This window comes from Argopecten irradians, chromosome 2, assembly GCF_041381155.1.
Source record: "Argopecten irradians isolate NY chromosome 2, Ai_NY, whole genome shotgun sequence".
NCBI lineage: Eukaryota > Metazoa > Mollusca > Bivalvia > Pectinida > Pectinidae > Argopecten > Argopecten irradians.
The window spans coordinates 54,604,849-54,622,551 of NC_091135.1; the positions used below are offsets into that span (position 1 = coordinate 54,604,849).

At 34.7% G+C, this 17,703-nt stretch overlaps 2 protein-coding genes across 2 annotated transcripts in view; one reads left to right on the forward strand and one right to left on the reverse strand.

Moving 5' to 3' along the window:
• LOC138316726 (probable leucine--tRNA ligase, mitochondrial) overlaps window positions 1-2,920 on the forward strand; it is a 90,543-nt gene extending 87,623 nt beyond the window's left edge. Inside the window, exon 24 of the mRNA XM_069258384.1 lies at window positions 2,514-2,920. Coding sequence (XP_069114485.1) covers window positions 2,514-2,771 — 258 coding nt within the window. The 3' untranslated portion in view covers window positions 2,772-2,920. The remainder of the gene's footprint in view (window positions 1-2,513) is intronic.
• Window positions 2,921-12,618: 9,698 nt separating this feature from the next.
• On the reverse strand, window positions 12,619-16,644 carry LOC138315982 (uncharacterized). Its single transcript, XM_069257431.1, has 2 exons — window positions 16,245-16,644; window positions 12,619-13,643 (listed from the first exon to the last, which is right to left on the reverse strand). Exons 1-2 carry the CDS (start codon window positions 16,606-16,608, stop codon window positions 12,853-12,855), a joined length of 1,155 nt encoding a protein of 384 aa, XP_069113532.1. The 5' UTR covers window positions 16,609-16,644; the 3' UTR covers window positions 12,619-12,852.
• Between the last annotated feature and the right edge of the window lie 1,059 nt (window positions 16,645-17,703).

The following is a 17,703-nucleotide window of genomic DNA, read 5'->3' on the forward strand; positions in this document are numbered from 1 at the left end:
TGAGTTAGTGATGTACAATTTGTTCAGTGTGACATCAGTAGTAGGTACTGAGTTAGTGATGTACAATTTGTTCAGTGTGACATCAGTAGTAGGTTTTGAGTTAGTGATGTACCATTTGTTCAGTGTGACATCAGTAGTAGGTACTGAGTTAGTGATGTACAATTTGTTCAGTGTGACATCAGTAGTAGGTACTGAGTTAGTGATGTACAATTTGTTCAGTGTGACATCAGTAGTAGGTACTGAGTTAGTGATGTACAATTTGTTCAGTGTGACATCAGTAGTAGGTACTGAGTTAGTGATGTACAATTTGTTCAGTGTGACATCAGTAGTAGGTACTGAGTTAGTGATGTACAATTTGTTCAGTGTGACATCAGTAGTAGGTATTGAGTTAGTGATGTACAATTTGTTCAGTGTGACATCAGTAGTAGGTACTGAGTTAGTGATGTACAATTTGTTCAGTGTGACATCAGTAGTAGGTACTGAGTTAGTGATGTACAATTTGTTCAGTGTGACATCAGTAGTAGGTATTGAGTTAGTGATGACATTCTAAGGGTCTTACATGTCTGATGATCCAGAAGGAAAAATATCCTTTCTTCTTATCCACATTTATCTCAAACCCAGATTTTATTATAAACACCTCCCCCCCCCCAAAGAGAGTTAGATAGAATAATGACTTGTTAAAGTCATAGAGGCTTGTAGCATACTTGAATGAAGTTCAAATGGCATTTCCACTTGATCACTACCGATTGCATTGCCACCGATTGTCTTACTTCTGTAGTCATAACAACAATATGGTAGTCAAACTAGGGCTATATTAACAGAGTGGTGAATATTCTCAATATGCTTAGAGTGCTGATAGGGGCAACTGTAGTTTATGATCACACAGGTTGATATAATACGTCCGATTACTAGCATGACCAGGTGTCAACTACGCTGATGATACATGTAGTCACAGACTTCTGCACATCACCTTCGGGCGAGTTGACTTCCGAGAGGTGACACTCAACTCCCAAACTCGTCCAGTGTTCTCACAAAAAAGCCTTATGCACTAAAGTTGTAGCAAATCGGTCATTTTTTATTGTGAGCATGACTGTCAACTTTAAATGTACATCCATTTCAAAAGGAGCAATTAGACTTGATAGCAGACGGTTCATTAACAGTAAAGGTTTCCAAATGCGCCAACATTGTGATACTTGTGGTACCAGCAGAATGCTATTATGATACAAAAAAAGGTCACTCCTTTAAAAAATATTGGTAGTCCATCTTTCCAGCATGCTACAGGCTAAATATAAGGTCTCTAGGTCTTTTAGTTATTACAATAAGTCGTTTATAGAGATTTTAGACTTTATGACATGTGTGACCTTGAATGAAGATCAATGTCGTTCATTTGATCAAATTTTGTAGCCCTTTCTCGTAGCACACTAAAGGCTAAATAACAAGTCTCTAGGACTATAAGTAATTCAAATATTAAAGAAGTCGTTTAAAGATTATTACCTTTTTGACATGTGTGACCTTGAATGAAGATCAAGGTCATTCATTTGAACAAATTTTGTAGCTCTTTCTCATAGCATACTACATGCTAAATAACAAGTCTCTAGGACTCTTAGTTATTCAGAAGAAGCTGTTAAAAGATTTTTGCCTTTTTGACATGTGTGACCTTGAATGAAGATTCATTTGAAGTAATTTTGTAGCCCTTTCTAATAGCATGCTACATGCTAAATAACAAGTCTCTTGGACTATTAGTCATTCAAAAGAAGTCGTTTAAAGATTTTGGCCTTTTCGACATGTGTGACTGAAGATCGAGCAAGCAACAGACCCATTGTCAAGCCACTAGACCTCTTAGTTCTGAACAAGAAGTCGTTTAAAAGATTTTAGCCTATTTGACCCTTGTCAAGGTCATTCATTTGAACTTAGTAGCCCTTCATCTCAGCATGCTACAGGCCAAATATCAGTACCTTGGGCCTTTCGGTTATTGAGAAGAACTTTTTAATGAAAAGTTTACACATAGCGTATGACGACAGATGGAACATGATGACTATAAACATTGGGTGGTTAAATTGGTAGAATGTTTTCTATGAGTGTAAAAAATTGGGATTAATGGTGAAAATAGGGGGGGGTTGGTTGTGTTGAGTCTCCTGAAACCACACACCCCCCCAAACCCTCTGGATCCACTAATGTACCATATTTAAGTACCTGTATAATAGTTCTAGGTTTCTTAAAGTTTGGGAAAGTGATTGGCATGTAGATGTACTGGTAGATTCATAGATAATGGAATTGACTTTTGTTGGTTTTGACACTTGTACATTCGTTCAGCACATCAGAAATAAAATAGATGCTCACTATTAACTGTAGTTTTGTAAATTGATTTTTTTTTTGGAATTTTGATAAAATAGTATTTAATGACATTGTTGGAGTAGCACCTTAAGATGAAACTAATGAAGCTTGAAGAATGCTTTAATACATGTAGTTTTATTTTATACTTGTTTACATAAAGTTTGTGTTTCATTTTTCAGATCAATGAAAATACAAAGTTTCAGCTTAAGATGCCAAGAAAAGAATTAGAACGCCTTTCTCAAGATGAAGCTATCAATTTGATTACCAGTAATCGACAATTTCGTCCTTATCTTGACATTAGTCCAGAACCTGTTGGCTTTGTGCTTGACCGTGGATGCCACGCTGTAGTTACCTTTACTTCAACTACTGTACAAAAAAACAAGACAAAAGTGTTTAAAAAGATTAAAGCAAGGAAGGAAAATCTGTCAAAAGTTTGACAATAGATGTGTGAATAAAAGATTTTTTAGGTGCTCTAAAGAAAGGATGGCCTTTTATGCACAAAGCCATGATAGCTAAAAACTAATTGTATTAGACTTGGCTCAATAAAGGTCATACAAAACTACAAAATGACATTGTTATAATATTATGTTAAGAGAAAGAAAGTTAAAAATAGATGATGTCGCTACAGGCTAAAGACTAAGGTCAATCGCATGGAATTCTATGTAACATTTGACAAAAAAAACGCTTGTATAATTCATAGTCTTTTTAACAACTATTGCTGAACACTGGAACCTTGAGTCCAAATATTAATCATTTTATCTATCATTTGAATAGTGACAATACATTATTGCTCAAGGTTCTTTCAAGATATATGTTATGTAAAATACAATCTTTAAACTCACACCTTCGTGTACACACTATTGATATTTTTTCAATGTTTCAGCAAGCTTTGATGAAATATCAATACTTTAAGCCCCGGGTGTCATTATCTTCAGACAGTGTAATTATAACCCAAACCCCCTGTCACCATAACGAAGTTAGTGGAGGGATCAGCTTGTCTGTCTGTCTGTCAGTCCTTCCGTTCGTAGAAAAAAATATCCGGACAACTCCTCCTAAACTACTGGACAGCTGTATCACAGGATTTAAGGGAGATAATTCTTCTGGAAAATATAATCCAGGGTATCTCAAATGACACTCGATTAGTCAAATTTGTTTGCTCAGCGTGAGATTTTGCATGTCTACATACAATGTATGCATAAATTGCCAATGTTAATTATAATAATGATAAAACACTTTTTTTTTAAATTAACTATAGCTGAATCAGTTTGTCCCATTTCTTCCATTCAATTTCAAACTTCTTTATAGTATTTGCATCTCTACCATTAGATATGTATTTCTGTATCTTGTAGTTATCTTTTATTATGTTAATTAGAGAGTAAATATTCAGTGAACATCTCATTCTATAGATGTATTGTTTGATAATGATAATAATTTCATTATCAACTCTATTACTTGGCAAACTATTCTGATGAACGAATCCAAAAAGAAATGTTTTTTTATTAATCGAGAATGGAATTAACAGTGCCGTTAATAACGTTTCGAGACTATCTAGAAGTTTTTGAGTTTCTTGACAATCCCAAAAAAGGTGGGTTATAGTTTCTGGTTCAGAGTTACACAGGACGCCAATTTTGTATAAAAATGCGTTTGTAGTAAGAATATGATGAACCACTCTATACTGGAACCACTGAAGTTTTGTGTTTTTTGTTACATGGAAAGGAATTTTATAAATGTTGCTCCAAGTTGTTTTATCGATAGTCTCAAAGATATCATTCCACTTTCTGGTACCTGATGGTGTCACATCTGATCTTATTACAATATTATAGAAGATTTTCGACCCTTTTTCTTGTTTAAGAATAAAATGAAGATTTAATGGTATATATGGGTAGGAAATCTTACAGACAGATGTTTCCTTTACATTCTTATCATGTTTTCAGTTTACTTCAGGTGTAAAGCAATGTTGCACGTATCCAGCAGCTGGTATTTTTTTGCTAATACGAAAACCCTGTTTACACCATGGACAAGCACAGAAATACAATCACGTTCTAACGAGGTACTATAGACGAAAGACAGTTTGACTCACTTTGACAGACGATAACAAATCACGTTATTACGCGGAACGAATTATCTCACGAAACCTCAACCAATCGGCTTTCATATTTGTAGATGTTGCGATGTTACTACAATGTATAAGCTCAACATTCGTTTTACTCAAGATTTGTTTGTGCAGATGTGACTGAAATGTACATTTTAATAATATCGTCACTTACAGGCAATGTGCTGTTCAGTAAATTAATTCAAACACAATTTTCACGTGTAATATCAAGATTTCGATATTTATTTGTAGATTGTCATTCATTAATTACTTATAGATAATTTGAATACATAATCGAGAAGGCAACGGTTAAGTAGTAATTCATATTTATATTTTTGCGTTGCTGATAAAGTGAATCAAAATAAAACTTTTCATCGCCCTAGTCAAGCTTCCACCCAGAAAATGTTGACTCTCCATAACGGAAGGATCGCTTATAAATGTACCATGGCCACCAATGCTTCCCAACCTGATGAAGACATGGTCGCCCTGGTTCAGAGATAGGAGAACTATAGCAGTTGTTTCATGGTAGTCGTTTATGAATTCTGCATCTGTCTAGGACGATCCTCGCTGCACTCCATTCACAATTAGGACTGTCTGAAACTCGGTATTACCTGCACAATTTTACGTCCAGGTAAGAACATATATGCCTGACTCTGGGACGATATATATTCCGTCCCTAGAGTTGTATCCATGTCCCAAGTCCAACTTCGCGTGGTCATACACCACTGTATTACCTCGTGGTAGGCTTTGTTTGATGAAAGGGCCAAATGGAACGCAATAGTTTGTTTTGGTATTGGAGTTGTTGGGGCGACACCTGCCAAGATGAAACAAACTCGCTTGATATGAATGGATAAGAGTTATAGAAAAATCGAATATCTATCAACTATATACATATATGTATTATAAACAACGCATTGTGTTAAGTTTGTTCTTCAATAGCCAAAACTGTCGAATGGACGTTTCGGTTACAGATTACCAAAGATACCGTTGGTCTGACTGTACTTGGCTTTTGTCTAAGAGCCGTGGTTGGCTATAGTTACGCTTTGTCGGAGACCGCGCGGTCCGACTTTAACGTGTTTGTCGGAGACCTAGTGGTTAACTGTAGATACGTTTTTGTCGGAGACCTCGTTGTCTGACTATATACTTATGATTTTGTCGGTTACCCTGTGGTCAGACTTACGTTTTTGTCGGAGACCTCGTTGTCTGACTTTATACTTATGATTTTTTTCGGTTACCCTGTGGTCTGACTGTTCCGTTTTTGTCGGAGACCCCATTGTCTGACTGTATACTTATGATTTATTCGGTTACCCTGTGGTCTGACAGTTACGTTTTTGTCGGAGACCTCGTTGTCTGACTGTATACTTATGGTTTTTTCGGTTACCCTGTGGTCTGACTGTTCCGTTTTTGTCGGAAACCCAGTTGTCTGAATGTATACTTATGATTTTGTCGGTTACCATGTGGTCAGACTTACGTTTTTGTCGGAGACCCCGTTGTCTGACTGTATACGTATGATTTTGTCGGTTACCCCGTGGTCTGACTGTTACGTTTTTGTCGGAGACCCCGCGGTGCCTCTGTTACGTGGAGACCCTGTGATCTTATTTCTTATTACTGCACTTACGTTTTTGTCGGAGTCCACGGAATGATGTCGTCGATCGGCCTTCTGTCTTGGTTTCGATTAAACTTGTGATGTAGGGTCTCTTAAGCTTCTTGCTTTCATGTAAAGCCAGTGACGCTGGCTTTAAATTCTTGGGTAAAGAAGAAGATCCGTCAACTATCAACCTTTGTGAACTACTATCAACCTTTGTGAACTATGTGACTCCTTCTAGGTCAGGTTTAAAACCAATTATTGAAAAAGAGTAATGTAAATTGGAAGCAAGATTAACTCTATGGGGACCTTTAGATAAATTGGACAGATGGGCCAATAAAGGTCTTGTTTTAGACTAATCAGGATGCTATGATTAAACATAACTACGAGGCAAATTATAGGAAATATAGAGACATCCCTATGAAATTGGTCAAAAGGAAGATTAACAATATTGGGTCATATTACAATTATTAAATCATTAGCTATATTTTAGCTTGTCCATATGTTTATATGGAGATTGAACGCTGTTATGAAATGCTATTTGCTATCTTTGGGATAGCTCAACAGATAGAGTCGCTAGAAAATAGATTATACAAACTAAGGTGGACAGAGGACTGATAAATCTAGAGAACTTTATAAAATCTCTGAAGCTCAGTTGGATAAAGAGGCTAACAAATAACACTCTATCTTTAAACACGAAGTTTCAATGGCGGCTACACTACTGAACTCTACATCATATTCTGTCAACTAATGTTTGTTATATAGAATTAAAGTTTTACATTCTGCCATGTGCATTTTCTGCAGGGAAGAGAGTGAAACTTTATAACTGTAACATGTATAACGTGAGTGTTCTCGAGTAAGCAAATACGTCATGAGTTAGAATCCTGCAAAGAAAAAACTCCTCTAAAAGTTAACGTATCTCCATTTCAATTCTACTTAGGCTGCCAGGTAGACAGACTGTTGCTTTAAATATGGTTTTACTTCTTTCTAAACAATATGTTTTCAAATGCCGACTACATAAAACGTATGTTAACTTTGATGTTATAAAATCTATTATTATTTGATATTATAAGGTGGAAAAGAATTTATACAACAGAGGAAATAATTATTCTGCCTTTCTTAGTAGATGACACGAAATGATGGATGATACACACGCAGGGGCCGCGGTGGCCGAGTGGTTAAGATATCCCTACATATTACCACAACCCCCTTCACCTCTTAGTCGCGAGTTCGAATCCCATGTGGACCATTTGCCAGCTACTGACCGCTGGTTGGTGGTTTTTCTCCGGGTACTCCGGCTTTCCTCGACCAACAAACCTGGCACGTCCTTAAATAACCCTGACTGTTTATAGAACGCTTAACTAATAAAACCAACGATACATACACAACTAAAGCATAAGTTTCTTTTCCAAATATTTTACTCGTAATTCTTGAATAAGTATACTGAAAGCTGGAATGGTCCATGTTGTTTATTCCTGTTTCTATATGTTGTAATGTTATTCCTGTTGTAACATAAACAAATGCATACATAAATTATAAAGTTTAAGCTGCAAATTTCAAGTAACATTTTTTTAGTATTTCTAGGCAGCTGAACTTTATTTAAGAGAACATTTACTTGCACATGTTTCATATAGTCAAAATAAAACTATTTCAAGACAATGCTAAGTAAAACTACTTCATTGTGTATCCTGATTCACTGACATAAATAGTTGATCCTTGACCAAAATAAATCAAGACTTTATGAAGGTACCAATAAAAATTGTCCATCGTATCTACTGAACTCATTGTCATTGTACAGGTAGTATATTGTATTTTTATGCTGAACACAAATACAAAAATTCTATGAGATAAAAAAGACTGGTTTTGTGTAAGAATTATTTTGGAAAATGCAAGGACTTGATAATACTTATGTCATTGAGAAACTGAGATAATGAAAGTTTCATAAATCATTCTTAGGTCAAATAATAAAGACAATCAAGATGTTCGGTTTTATTTCTGTTTTATTGAATAACTAACAAGTATATCAACATTACTGTTATTTTCCCTTCAGATTGACAGGAGTAGGCGGATTCGTTTAATGAGTTTTTATTCCTCACTTAACTTACTGTAAAAATCAAGTAAATATCAATTAGAAATCTAGATTTTGTCAATTTTTTAACTTATTTTTGTTAGAACCGTCACATATTTCATATTCGCTGTTATAAACATTACTCATCTTTGGAGAAAGGGGCCACTAGATTAATGCTCACTGTCAAAGTGAGGCCAAACATATACAATCCAGTTTACTCGAAAAGGCCCACTTCCTTTCCGAAAGTTTTTTAAATGTAAATGTAAAATGAGATTGATGACTTTGTAGAGTCATAAAATTAGCTTTACCGTAATACCACACTGATCATATATTCTTGACAATTAAATAAAGGATGTATTCTTCTGAAGTTTCAGTCCCGTTGAAGTCTCGTTTCGACATAGATCAAAGAAGTTATGAGATTTTAAAATACAATTCATCAATATCTGTAGCAAGTTGCCAGATGCAAATTTTGTCAAAAAATTACATTTCTATTTCTAGTAGGTTTTTTTAAACAGGGATATTTAGAAATGACCCATTTGGCGGCCATTTGGAAATAGTGTCTTTTTTCGCTTTGAGTAGAACCACAGTTTTAACGTTTTTTACTGAAATTGTTTTCATTTAATTCATCACTGCGCCAGCATTTTTAGCTGTATCAAGCTAAGTTTTGCTGTAAATCTTTATTGGGTTCGTGGTAATTAAAATATTGAGCATTAATGTGTGAAATGTTACACTTTTGTCACTTTATTTTCTTATTTAGTGGTAATTTGAGCACTTTTATGTTTTACTCTAAAATACTGAAAAAATAACAAATATTTAAATGGGGCAAAATGTAAGCACACCGACCCTTCATTTTTCTGTCTGTTTTAGAAAGAACAACCCTTTCCCTGTTGGTATGCAAAATGATAACAAAAGTTTAATTACTAGAACTTTTTCTATAAAGGGTTAAACTTGGCAAAAATGTTTGAAAATGGTGCATTTTGTATCTCAAAATTAAGGGGTAGGGGTAGCATATGTTGTTATTCTGAGAAAAAATATTAGTCTTATTAATGAAAACTGGTATATTTTTTAAAGAAGACTACTGCAAAATAAATGCTACAAACATTTATACATACCAAACACCTCGTTGGGAAATTATGGCATTAATATCTTGTGTATATGGTCAAAACGGAAAAATTCCCATCAAATCCAATGTTTTATCAACTAGGTATCTTTGAGTGACAATAACTAAAAAAACGAGCACATGGACATATGTTTTTTCTTCCATTTTCTTTTAAGGTATGAACTCCTATTTCCAAAAATCTATATGAGAAAAAAAGTTTAATACAAGAAAATTTTGACTTCTCAAAGGAGTACATCCTTAAATCAAATTAGATAATTGCCGCATTTCAGTTGAATATCAATGCGCTAGACTCTGATGATGATGGGCTAAAAAAAATAGGATACAAACAAAAACGAAATTGAAATTACTATTCTTATATATTCATATATAATTATTATGAGATATTTGAGATAAGTGTATAGAAACAAGTTAGCTAAACAAATTAAGTTATATTTGGATAAACGAAGATATGGAACGATGTTTGTGGATGTAGACTACATAGCCATATATACTAATTTGGTCGCAGATTGATTAAAGCAGGAGATTCAAGTTACACGAACAAAACTGGCATCAAGTCAGTTTAAATAAGACATCCTTATATTTACAACAGAAAGTCAATTTCTGTTTTACATTTTTTTTGTATTAAATGCTAAACTTACGTTCTCGATTGAGAATTAATTTGTAAATAATATATGTTTGTAGTGGTTACGGTAATTTCCTGCGTATTACCCGCGGTGGCCGAGTGGTTAAGATGTCCCGACATATTACCACAAGCCCTCCACCTCTTGGATGCGGGTTCGAATCCCATGTGGGGCAGTTGCCAGGTACTGACCGCTGGTCGGTGGTTTTTCTCCGGGTACTCTGGCTTTCCTCCACCAACAAACCTGGCACGTCCTTAAATGACCCTGGCTGTTAATAGGACGTAAAAATAAACAAAGTATTACCCGCACCGGGGTATAGCCTGCGGGAAGCAAAACCGGGCATTTTCTATGATTTTGTAAAATAAATACCATACAACCAGTTATATGTCGATGCACTCCCTGGTATTACGTGTAGTATGTACTATGTACTAATAATGACCCGTGAGTCTTTATGTTATAATGCTTTCATTTGGAGAGGGGGGCATATATAGGTTTATTCAAAGACATGTAAAATCATAAGCATATTATTTGTTTTATAGATAGGTTTCAAATGCAAAAAAATACCTCATTTGAAAATACTTTAATACAGTAAGAGGGTACTTTAGTTATTCACCTGCTATTTCGCGTGTCTTTAAAATAGCTTATAACATATAACCCACATATTTAGCTATTTTAGTAATAATTTCCATTGATAGCCCGCATTAGACATAATTTTATGTAAAAAATCGTACAGCCCGCGGGAAATACGCAGGGAAATGCGATGTCTTGTACGTGTGAAGTGTGAGGTGCATGTTTTGGGAGACTGTGGAATGTTTTGGGATGGTATATTAGGTATTTTTATATGCATGTTTAGTCTATGTATTATTGGCAGAGTGCCATACTCCGATGTTAAGACCTGCTCTGGTAGGTTAAATAATAAGTGAAATAATTCCAGAGATAAGGTATTCCCCCAAACCTGGGTAACTTGTCTGTAGATGATTCTCGTTTTTAAACTAATAACAGAATACATACATAATCATAGCAGTATGTGCTAGAACACGTTGTTGTGAATATGAAAACATACATAAACATAGCAGTATGTGCTAGAACACGTTGTTGTGAATATGAAAACATACATAAACATAGCAGTATGTGCTAGAACACGTTGTTGTGAATATGAAAACATACATAAACATCGCAGTATGTGCTAGAACACGTTGTTGTGAATATCAGAACACATACATAAACATCGCAGTATGTGCTAGAACACGTTGTTGTGAATATCAGAATACATACATAAACATAGCAGTATGTGCTAGAACACGTTGTTGTGAATATCAGAATACATACATAAACATAGCAGTATGTGCTAGAACACGTTGTTGTGAATATCAGAATACATACATAATCATAGCAGTATGTGCTAGAACACGTTGTTGTGAATATGAAAACATACATAAACATCGCAGTATGTGCTAGAACACGTTGTTGTGAATATGAAAACATACATAAACATAGCAGTATGTGCTAGAACACGTTGTTGTGAATATGAAAACATACATAAACATAGCAGTATGTGCTAGAACACGTTGTTGTGAATATCAGAAAACATACATAAACATAGCAGTATGTGCTAGAACACGTTGTTGTGAATATGAAAACATACATAAACATAGCAGTATGTGCTAGAACACGTTGTTGTGAATATGAAAACATACATAAACATAGCAGTATGTGCTAGAACACGTTGTTGTGAATATCAGAATACATACATAAACATAGCAGTATGTGCTAGAACACGTTGTTGTGAATATCAGAACACATACATAAACATAGCAGTATGTGCTAGAACACGTTGTTGTGAATATGAAAACATACATAAACATAGCAGTATGTGCTAGAACACGTTGTTGTGAATATGAAAACATACATAAACATAGCAGTATGTGCTAGAACACGTTGTTGTGAATATGAAAACATACATAAACATAGCAGTATGTGCTAGAACACGTTGTTGTGAATATGAAAACATACATAAACATAGCAGTATGTGCTAGAACACGTTGTTGTGAATATGAAAACATACATAAACATAGCAGTATGTGCTAGAACACATTGTTGTGAATATCAGAACACATACATAAACATAGCAGTATGTGCTAGAACACGTTGTTGTGAATATCGATCCATCAAATAATATCTTTAAAATGTTATATAGATTATATTTATGCTATAGATTATATTTATGCTACAGGAATTAAAAGCAGTTTAAGGATACGTAATTTCACACACCGGACGATAACGAAATTCGAAAGATAATTAAGGAATGATTTTTATTTTTTGTTGTTTACTGGTGTGTAAACTGCATTTTTTGTACAGATATTTTAAATGACGCGCGGGAAAATGTGTCAAGTTCCGGGAGTAAATAGATATAGTTCCACAATAACTTTAGCGTTTTTAATCCATTTATTCCATATGTTTTCATTTTTTTATTTTCTTAATATTTACACAATGCTTTCCATTGCATTAAATTTAATACGAAAGAATAATGATTATGATTGAAATAATTTCAGCCGTTTAATAGCCCATACATACAAAAATAAAGAATTAAGATTAACTGAAAGCATTGACCCTACATGCGTACCGGATATATGATACATTACAATGTATGTGTCATACGAGGACGAAGATGATGTTAAATGAATACAACTGTTATACCAATGCGCTAAGGCCAAATTAAGGCTGATGCATATCAATATAATATTTCATAAAAAAATTACTAAAACATAAAAGAAAATTAAACGAGTTCCCAATATGTCCCCCGTCCCCCCCCCCCCCCCCCCCCCCCCCCCCAAAAAAAATAAATAAATAAATAAACATACATTATCGATAGCTTTCGTATACAGACATACAGGTCACCAAGTTATACATCAATAAACATTTTTATATATGACAGTGTGCTTTTTTTCTTCTACAGTATAAAAATAGAAAATAAATGAATGCCAGATACAAATCACACTCTTACACATTTCATATGCACAAAAACAAATTATGTCATTTGTTAGACTTGATCATTCCGTAAATATTACGGGTAAATGTGATAATATCTCCAATAATTATTACCCCAAACACACTAACCAGAACGCCAGCCCCAAGAACCAGACCTATACCCTTAGCACTGATCCGCTCATCAGGAGCACTGATATACTTCCTAATGTAGTTAGACGTCTGTTTGACGTCCACTGTCAGTTCCTTCTGAAGTGTCGCTAATTTTTCCTCCAGTGATATATTTCCTATGACGACACAACGACAAACACAAACAGATGCTGTTGCTGTAGACGTACTTGTGGGTGAAGTGGTTGTTGATTGCTGAGTTGCTGCCGATGTTGTCGTCGGCTGAGTCGCCGTTGATGTAGTTGGCAGTGTTGAAGTTGTTGTCTGTTCTGCAGTTGTTGTCTGTCCTGTAGTTGCTGTCTGTTCTGTAGTTGTTGTCTGTTCTGCAGTTGTTGTCTGGTCTACAGTTGTTGTCTGTTCTGTATTTGTTGTCTTTTCTGCAGTTGTTGTCTGTTCTGCAGTTGTTGTCTGTTCTGCAGTTGTTGTCTGTTTTGCAGTTGTTGTCTGTTCTGTAGTTGTTGTCTGTTCTGCAGTTGTTGTCTGTTCTGTAGTTGTTGTCTGTTCTGTAGTTGTTGTCTGTTCTGTAGTTGTTGTTTGTTCTGTAGTTGTTGTCTGTTTTGTAGTTGTTGTAGTAGGAGTATCGAAATTGCAGTTTGGAGAGGGGGTGTCTGATCCTGAAGGCCCACTATTCATAATGCTGTTCGGGATTGTTGAAGTGTATTTCTTTGGACCTGCAATGTAAGTGGTTTGTTTGAAGTCTAACACTGACTACTCGGTTTAGGGTAAGCTCGAACATGATGAAATACACCGTCGTTTTCTTTATCAGATAACCATGGAGAGAATAGCATTAAAGGCCCACTACCTTTCAGAAACGGTTATTCATTTTAAAAATGGGAATGTAAAAAGTGATTGTCAACTTTGTAGAGTTGCAAAATTTATAAGCTTACCGTAAATACCACACTTATCATCACCTTCTGAACAATTTAATCTATATAAATCAAATTCTAATTTTCACAACGCAGGTCGTCTTATGTTTCCCGCCGTCGTCCTAATTACCGCGCGTTAGTTGGCTTTCATTGTGCCAGACGGAAAACTAGCAAAATGAATCGTCACTGTTAACATATACATGCCTCATCTTACACCATCAATATATATATATTAAAGCATTGATGTCACTATTTTTTTTAATTTTATAACCCGATAAAATTAAAAATTAGTGACATCAATACTTATAATTAATTTTATACTCTATTTGATAAAATGAAGTATGTTTAAATGTAACATTATAGTGGTTTTTCAAGGGATTTTTTTTCCGAATCAATACGCAACGTCAATGTCTCTATTGTGACGTCACGATAACGCCGGGGTTTCGCGCCATTCTCGGATTTTTTTTTCATAGTGGTATGCAAAAAAATATTGGCCAATCAGAAAGCAAGATTTGGTATGAAAACAAAGAAAAATTAATTATAGTCATATGTTATTTTTGCTTTTTAAGAAACTTTTTTTTTGTTTCGGAAAGGTAATGGGCCTTTATGGCTACCTCGACATGAACTTCTTCCAACTTATTTGCATATGCCAGAGAACAACCATCTCATACCTCACAAGAATACACACAAATTCATAAGTTTTATTTTTAATGCTGCTACCATTTTTGTTCAGTTTTTTTCTTTTATAGGTAGAGACCGTTTAGTATCTTAATGTACGGTATTTAGTAAAACTTGTTTTAGGCGCGCGCTTGGAAATATCAATTTTTAACCATTTCAAAAATTACCTCCAAAACCATAAACCTCAAACAAACTACAACAACCATGGAGATATCGAAAAAAATAGTTTGTTCTTCTAATGGGCAACTTAATTATATAATAATTCATCTTGATAAGTTGATGAACTGTTGTTTGGCATGCCATAAAACCAGACTGTTTTTTTATGTAAATTATTCTGTTTAAAGATATTTCTTTCGAAACCTCTTAATTTGAGCAACAATACCCGTCTTCCAAAAGAAAAGATTTAAAGACGTATTAAAAACGGAACTGATAATGGCTTACTTGTGGAATGTGCTGTGAATTTTAGCATGTGGTTACTTACGATATCATGACCAGATGCTCCTAGTTTAAATAATTTTCTTAATACCACAAACTTCTACAGATGTAAGTTACAATTTAATGGAATCAATGGCAGAAATAGTTCTTATATAAAAATAGAGAAATAAACATTCCTTTCATCGAGCATTGAAATTAAAAAAATAATGTATGTTATTCTTTATCGCCGTTTTACTTGGATGCACGATGAAGTTATTACTAAATATATTCAAAACTGAAGCGACGTACAAGAGGAGAAGAAATAGGTCACTTATGTAAATAATGCCCGATGTGTTCTCACGCTGGGCAGATGTCAGTGTTTGATCCAAAATTGAGAAATGAAATGATTGGAGTTTGGTTTCATTGAGACAGAATAGCAAATATTTAAATCAACAACCTGTCTAGTGTTATACTTTTGTTTTTGCATGACAAGAGGACTCGACGTGTATCTTTTGTAAAATCGAATCTGGTCAGACAAAAGCTCCTTGTACCTATTACAGATATTAGTAAACATAGGGGCATGGTTATTTAGTGACAACAATATGTACCGAACCCTGTGGACTTGTTGAACAGAAATGTACTATGTTTTTTTTTTTTTTTTTTTTTTTTTGCCAAAATGTACAAGCAACACAACAATCTACGAGTTAAGAGAAGGATACCTAAGGTTAGGCCCGATGCATACACACTCTTTATCAACTTAGTTATTATCAAATCATTTTGCACATTTTATACATGTAGAAGTGATATACAAAATATCACTCGTTTAAACAAGAGCTAATACCTTATAATACCAAACACTACAACCTCCTGGTTTTCGTGTGAGAACATCATGTACATTGTAGATTAGGAGTGAGAACATCATGTACATTGTAGATTAGGAGTGAGAACATCATGTACATTGTAGATTTGGAGTGAGAACATCATGTACATTGTAGATTAGGAGTGAGAACATCATGTACATTGTAGATTAGGAGTGAGAACATCATGTACATTGTAGATTAGGAGTGAGAACATCATGTACATTGTAGATTAGGAGTGAGAACATCATGTACATTGTAGATTAGGAGTGAGAACATCATGTACATTGTAGATTAGGAGTGAGAACATCATGTACATTGTAGATTACGAAATAAGCATAAGTTTACGTCATACTCCGAGTAGAATATAATAAGAAAACAGTTTCATTAAAGTTGCATCAGATTTTTTATACCAACGACGTGAACGTTAAATTTTAGATAATTAGAAAATACCTACTTGTGAAACATCTTTTCCAACTGACCAAAGACCCACTACCTTGGTAGATGGCGGGGTCACTACATGAGCTTTCGTACCGTGATGTGGTAGTATCGAAGTAATAAGGCTTCCTATTAATCGCCGGGGCACAGAGCCTAGAGGTGGGTTCATAGGTAACCGCCCAGCATTCTCCAGTAGCCTGATCATCGGCTTGTATACTTGAACAGTAGGCTTCACATGCAGCCCTATCCTGTTCAGATCTCATAAGCGAAATGACTGTGATGGGGACACACGCTCCAACAGTTCCGTCTTGTTCGAATGTGCATGGCCCTAAATGAAAAAAAATGAAATTGAAATTCTCATCTTTGACAATAAACCTAAACATTTTGTTCCCTTCAAAGTCATTTGTTTTTTATTTAAACATATTTTATTGCAAAATGTGCAATAGGATTGGGCACAAGTTATACAACTTATATAAACCCGTTCCCAAAAATAATAAAACATTCAAATTACATAGACAAGATGGCATTTACAAGAGAAGATATACATAATATATAAAGTTGTATTTGAGACAGAGAGAGAGGGAGAGAGTGAGGGAAGAACGAGAAAGAGAGAGGTCGGGGAGGGAGAGAGCTATTTTATAACCAGTATGCTCCTCAAGGTGTTAGTTTCAACTCATAATATACTATTATTTTAAAATCTAAAATCTACCCCTCCGATAAAGACGACAGAAGTTCTAAACCACTTTTCTTAACTTTCGACTTCTCAATGTTCATATCATCCTGTCTACGGTTTGTCTTTCTCCTGGTCACTCTAGGCTTTCTTTGAATATTCGTTTCTCTTTTGTCGTCAGTATCGGAGGGTTATACAAATATAATTTAAGTGTAAATACAAAACCAGTAAGATGTTGGGAGTAAAGCAGATATGGAAATATTTGATAATAATAGAAGGACGAAGTTAAAACCTATGAGTATCTTTGATATATTGCTGAGTGTGCATGAAGATTAATTCATTTTCTTGTGTACTTACGTTCATATTTCCAAAAAGTAATAAATTGACAGAGAGTGGAATAAATGAGTTTAGCTGTCGAAATAGAATGATTCTTTGGTCATTATATGAATTACAATTAAAAAAGAAATGCTGTGGATCTTCAACTGGGAAACCGCAATGACATTTTTGATCTGTTACAAAGTCATCTGTGTGCTATATAATCTTTGTATTGGTTCTGAACACTGTTCTTAATTTCTCAGTTAGCAAAGTCCATATGGAATATATTGCAGTAGACAAGATTGCTGTTTTTGAAACAGAATAGCGACACCATGAAATAAAGCTATGTTTCAAAATGGTTGAAAAATCCATTAAAATGAGCATCATTTACAACAGACTGATATCTCAAATTCTTTAAGTGCGTAGTCGGTAGTTGTATCGATATGTATAAGACGTCGATAGCATAAAAATAGCAACCAGATGCCTACAGCGT

Coding starts and splice junctions, on each gene's coding strand:
- LOC138315982 (XM_069257431.1), bottom strand. CDS start 16,608: ATGTTTAGGTTTATTGTCAAAGATGAGAATTTCAATTTCATTTTTTTT. Junction 13,644..16,244: donor TTGGAAAAGATGTTTCACAA/GTAGGTATTTTC, acceptor CTTACATTGCAG/GTCCAAAGAAATACACTTCA.